At 44.3% G+C, this 6,000-nt stretch overlaps 1 protein-coding gene across 1 annotated transcript in view; it reads left to right on the forward strand.

Annotated features, from left to right (window-relative positions):
• The window catches only part of Lrmda (leucine rich melanocyte differentiation associated), a 1,029,801-nt gene extending 1,024,601 nt beyond the window's left edge, over positions 1-5,200 (forward strand). Inside the window, exon 7 of the mRNA XM_052733588.1 lies at positions 3,361-5,200. Coding sequence (XP_052589548.1) covers positions 3,361-3,440 — 80 coding nt within the window. The 3' untranslated portion in view covers positions 3,441-5,200. The remainder of the gene's footprint in view (positions 1-3,360) is intronic.
• The last annotated feature ends 800 nt before the right edge of the window (positions 5,201-6,000 follow it).

Consider the following 6,000-nt stretch of genomic DNA (forward strand, 5'->3'; position numbering starts at 1 on the left):
CTTATTTTATGAGTCTTTAGTCTAAGTACCCTTGTCCCCAGACTAGTACCAGCAGCTGGGTTTCATTTGGGTTTGCCCGGCCACCCAGCCCACGAGAGTTTAATTTCTCCTTAACTGTTGAATTCAAGGTGACAGCTCCTAACACATTGGTCCTCTGCTCACCTTAAGTCACCCAGCTATCAGTGGGAAAGTGTCATCCCCTGTACAGCCCAGGGTGAGATTGACTTGGCTTATCTGCAGGCCCTGTCCCCACCAAGGCTGCCAGGACCTTCATGGGCATGGCAAGTGTTGGAGTGACATGTTGAAGAAAGATTCTGGTTCTGCAGGGGCCGAAGAGAAGAGCCACATGCTAGGGAGTGATGTCAGCTTGTGTTAGAGTCCCAGACAGTGCTCGGGTGTCCTTGGCATAATATGGCGCTGGTATCTCTGTCAGCATCTCTGTTTTCTGTCACCATGCACAATCCGGGGCCTGTCTCCAGTCCTGACAGTGTCTTTTCAGATCAGGTTAGTGCCAGCCCAGAGACCAAGTCAGCTTCCCAGCACACAGCTCCTTTGTTTGAAGTCTGCCCTTTTGTCCTTAATGCACTCAATGTCTATTTAAATCTGACAGTGAGTGCAGTATCTGTTTTCCCATCAAGAGATCATTGACAATATTAATAACTCACGACTTTGCCTCATTTTCCAAGTGCTGACACCTAGCCACAGTCTCCTGCATTCATCACACAGCCCTCTCTCGCCAGGATGTCTATAAACGGTCTTGCTTCCAGGCCCAGAGAAACAGGGCAGGCCTTAAAAAGGACTTTTATCAATGCCAACCAGAGAAGATGGGTGAATGTGGCTCAGAATGCAGCCGAGGCCCATGTTCCAGGAACACTGTTTCCATCTGCTTGCATCAAGAATGGAAATTCAGCAGGGAGAGAGGTGGAGAGCAAAGACATAGAATCCTCGGATGTGTGGGCAGGTTTTCCGGAGGGAGTGCAGCCATGGCAGACTGTGGTGTGTGTGTGCACATGACTGCCTGTCATGCAGTTTGCTCATGAGAAGGACTGTGCTCTTTATGATATCTGGCAGCCCTATCCATTTTTTTTTTTAATCTATGCTGTCTTGGTACTGTAGAAAGAAATTAACATCCTTTGGACCATCCCTCCAGATTTTTGAGAGTTTGCTTGAATCAGTCAGGTTTAAGGCAGTACCTGTGGGGTTTCCCATGCATCTGAGGCATGCCAAGCCAGGCCACGCATGGAGGTAGAATGTGCCCCGCCCAGCCTACAGATCACCAGGGTTCTGGCATCGGTGATGAGATTAGTACAACCCTGGGCTCTACAAAATACAATAAAGGGAGCAGCTCTGTGCCAAGAGCTGAAAGAATGGGTCACAAGAACGATATGAGTGAGGCTTCACACCGGCTCAGTATTTCCAGGCAGTAGACCAATACTGAAGCCCAGAAACTGGGGACTAGGGCTGTGGAGGGGCAAGAAAGTCAAGTCAGGCAGGAAGAATGACCCACAATAAAGTTGTCCATGGCAACACAGCAAGGAAAAAGCCATGTCCCAAATGATGTCACCCTGTCTCTCTTCCAACTCTGAGAGCACTTGGGATGTCAATAACTTTCAAGTTTGCCTCTGACTATTCAAAGCAGGGCACATCCACACTACCCTTAAAAGATTCTATAAATGGTTTTAATCCTTATTTAAGAACAAAGTTAAGAACAAAGTTTAGGGGATGGGGAAGAGGGATGGTTAATAAAGTACTTGCCATGCAAGCCTGAGGACCTGAGTTTGATCCTAAGTGCCTACATAAAAAGGCAGGGTATAGCTGTGTGCATCTGTATTCTCAAAGATGGGCTGAGCAGAAGGACCCTGGGGGTTGCTGGCCAACCAGAGAGCCACATCCATGCATTCCAGGCATATAAGAGCCAAATATTTTTTTTTTTTTAAAAAGGCAGATAGCAATTGAGGAAGACAACTGATAGCAACCTGTGGCCTACACACAGGAGAGAGACAACACCAATTTAAGAGACACAACACTTATGTTCTACTAATACTTGATGTGAAGAATATAGCTGATCTCAAACCAACAAAGGATGGTGTGTGTTGGCATCACTCTACTGAACTGATGATAATACATACTCATGTGCAGAGGTAGCCATCACCATAGGCAGGTTTGGGGCTCATGGATTAGTGTTTTATGGCTGTTTCCTTTCTTTGCCTTCTGTGTACGTCAGCGATTTAAGTCCCATTTGGACTCAGATAGCTACGTGCAAGTGAATTTTAAGTTAGCTCTTCTAACATTGCAAAGAAAAAAAAAGGAGGTGGTGAAAAGGCAATAAATATTTTCTTGGGAAAACACTTGTGTTCTTAATAATCTTATAGAGTTTTCGTAATGATTGTGGTCAATGTCTTCTGGGTATTTATTCTGTAGTGCTAAGTATCAAACCTGAGACTTCCACATTCTAGGCAAGCACTATTCCTCCAAGTAATATTCCTAGCCTTTGATTATTTATCTATCTATCTATCTATCTATCTATCTATCTATCTATCTATTTATTTATTTTGGAAACAGAATATCACTCTGAAGCCAAGTTAGACTGGAACTCACCATCTTCCTACTCAGCCCACACAGAACTTTTGTGGGTATCTATAGTACATAAAGACAAGAACATCTGTCCCTTTTCTAATGCTGTGTGTCACAGTGAAGTATCCTATAATCTCCACGAATGACAGGACAGTTTTCTAAGGAGCCACAGATCATATATGAAGTCAAACTGAAGAGGAAAGCACATTTTCACATGAGAAATGAGTCGGGGGTGCCTAACGCCAGTGGTCCTTGTTACTTCCCGTACAGTCTTCAGTTAGCATGGCCTCTCTTCTTTAATCACCCAGCATGGGCTTGAAGTCCCCTGGGATTTGGAAAATTCTCTCTGGAAGTCAACAATATTGATTTCCAATAAAGGACTTCAAAATAGTCACACTCTGGAAAGATTACCCTTCAGCTTTTCCTTGGGCTGGAAATCATCTGATTTAAACTTAATTTTTCATTCTTAGAAACTAGACTAAGGAAATCTGGAGAGGAGGGGGTCGTGCTGTATTTTAGGGAACTGTTTGTCCAATTAGAAAAGTTGTTAAAATGAGGAAATTACACAGAAAGCTGTTTACTCCTAGGAACCTTACTAAGGATAGTAACATTTCATTTCAAAAGCCACCTTTGGGGACAAGAAGGTACAGTCATTGTCATCCAAAGCTTCAGCTGTTTTCTGCTTACCATCAGATTAGCGAGCATAGTGCATGTCTGCTTAATAACACTGGATCTCTAAGCTGTATGAATTATGCCACCAGTAATGATGTCTCTTTCCATTTACAGGTGTCCTGGCGAAAGGTCGCTATTTTTACTATGGAAGAAACTCAGAGGGTAATAGGTTCATCCGAGATGACCAGCTCTGAAGCTAAATTCTACATGCCTTAGCCTATGTTGTGACAATAAAATGGAGAGACCAGAAAAACCACAGCCCACTTTGTGTTTCTCTAGTAAGGCTGTAACTCCAGCTTTCAGTACAGCGTGCCGACTTTGCCAGGCCTGTCAAGATCATCCAGCTGCCTCAGACTGAGTGGTCACAGAGAGATTGACATGATTGCCCTTAAGCAGGTCTCATCCACCAGGGTGACAGACAGCAGTGGCGCAGCACCAGGGCTGACAGCATGAACACCATGATAGATTGCCTGGTCTCGTCACTGCTCACAGGGGGACAGGGGTCACACCTGGGGCCTCCTCAGGCATGCTCACTGGCTGCAGTATGGTAAAAGAGGTTCTCCTGAGCTTGCCTTCTAAGTCCTCTGATGTCACTGTGCTCTGGCCTTATTTTCAGTGGGGTACTCACTGGTTCAGAGGAGGGGCATCCCCATTAGCCTGCTTATTAAGCATTATATTAATCAACTCATAAGCATTGTCTTTAATCATTGGCAGTGCTCTCCCATTTGTAGAGATCACTCAAAGGACACAACTTCTCAACCAAGTCGTCTGTTTATGTGTGGCTTCATACTACAACTCCTACATTTCCCCAAGTCCCTGACTACAAAAGCATTTTAGTTCAAAATCTGCTTGTCCTGAACACGTCAGTCACAGAGTAAGCCATCTTTCCTGGCACAGGGGTTGGCGACACCAGAGATTCTCCTTTGCTTTTTCCTGTACACTGTCAGCTATGCCTAGGGCCATATTTACCCTACAGGCTACATTGTCCCTTTGGATGCTAGTTAAATGTAGTGAGATAATGAAAGATGGTGTGATGGGCCAGGAAACAAATGGAAGACTAGAAAATCCCCAGCAGACCAAACAGGTTTGATAGAACACAAACTTTTTAGGTTTCCTGTTTCTCTCAGAACCTCTTAGGGGTCAGATCCACAGCTGATGAGACATTACTAGTTCTTTCTATAGCTCTGGAGGTTGCTAGCACTGGTATTACAGGGAAAGCAAGTAGAATTATGCTAGCCAAATGGTCGTTATTTTGTCTACATTACAGTTGTCCAGGTAAGGCCACTCTGGAAGGCATTTGAAAGACTTCTTGCCCTTAACACAATAGCACCTACCCTTCCTTACTGTATTTATGCCATGTATTCACTTCCCTGAGTCCCCTAGGTTAGGACAGCAAAGACTGAAAGAGAATCCCTTCACGTCATGGATAGCCAAGAGAGTTCCTAGCAGAGAGTCAGTCGCTGAGGGCCCAGATCCCCTGAGCTGCTGGAGAAGGACCCTTCCTTCTCAGATCTAGTCCGTTCATACAGCCTCTGCCTCACCGAGTTAACACAGCCTTGGAATAACACATCCCCAGGCTGGCAGGAGTCCCACATGGAGATTGCACAACATGCTTTCATCAGCTGTTGGGAGCAGCTAACGTTAAAGTCCTCGAGACCATTAATAACTGGGGATTATACAAGCCGCCCATAACCAGGGTTGAGTACCTTCTCTGTTTGATCTACACAACAGCACCGAGAGCTAATGGTTTCCATTAGTGCCATCAGGTCCCACCTTGCCTCTTTGTTTAGTGGCATCAGAACGTTTGGTCCATTGCATATTATGGGAAGCAAGGCTCCGCACAAGGGCAGCAAGACTAGTCTGATGTCACATCCAATCTAACGGCACATATATCCCTGTCTTCATAAAAGGCTTTAACCCTGCCTCAAACAATAAAAAAGCACTTGTGAACTGACCACAGAATTTTTCCATCTTTATTTTTCTTACTTGTTTACTTTTCTTAATGTCAGAACCATTTGTATCATGCACAGGAATGTCTTCCTCCATGTGAGCTTTGGAGGCAAAAAAAAAAAAAAAGATAGAAAGAAAAAAATTGGAGTGAGTTATTGACCACACTGTTGCCCTCTCTTTGGGTTGTTTTCTTCCAAAATGGTGTAATAACTTCAATTAAGATTAGCTTTAATTATAACTTACGTAAAGGCCATCATGGCAGTATATTCATCTTCCTGATGGAATTATAGTGAGTTTTGTTTCTCTTAAGTAGGGATGATGATAATGAATTATTGTCGAGTTGTTTACAATTCCATTGTCTATGGAGCAACATCTGCCCTCCTAGAACTGGACTGTGGTCTGAATTGGCAGGGGAGGAAGCCCTGAGCCTTGTTTATTTAAAATCTGTAGGAATTTCCCAAACCTTGTTTTTCTGAAGTTGGAAATTACAGGGTAATAAATTCATCTGAAGTCCAGACGTATCTGACCCGCCCCTTCACACCTGTTTGTCTTCCTCGCTCTGCTCCATCCAGCCTGTTCTTTGGGGACCACTCTCAGACAACCCTATCTCCACTTCCCAGGACACTGGTCTGAGTCCAGAGAACTGGGAGATGCATGGGATTCTGGAGCTCTCTGTTGCTGCAGCAAATAACTTTATAGAACAATGTGTTCCTAGGGGAGTGATGTTTTAGATTGTGGGAAATCCTATTAAAAGTACTATTGCAATCATTTGCTTTTACCTTCACCAGCCTCGCTCATAAAGCC

Source organism: Peromyscus californicus, unplaced genomic scaffold, assembly GCF_007827085.1.
Source record: "Peromyscus californicus insignis strain IS unplaced genomic scaffold, ASM782708v3 Scaffold_12__1_contigs__length_115047231, whole genome shotgun sequence".
Lineage (NCBI taxonomy): Eukaryota > Metazoa > Chordata > Mammalia > Rodentia > Cricetidae > Peromyscus > Peromyscus californicus.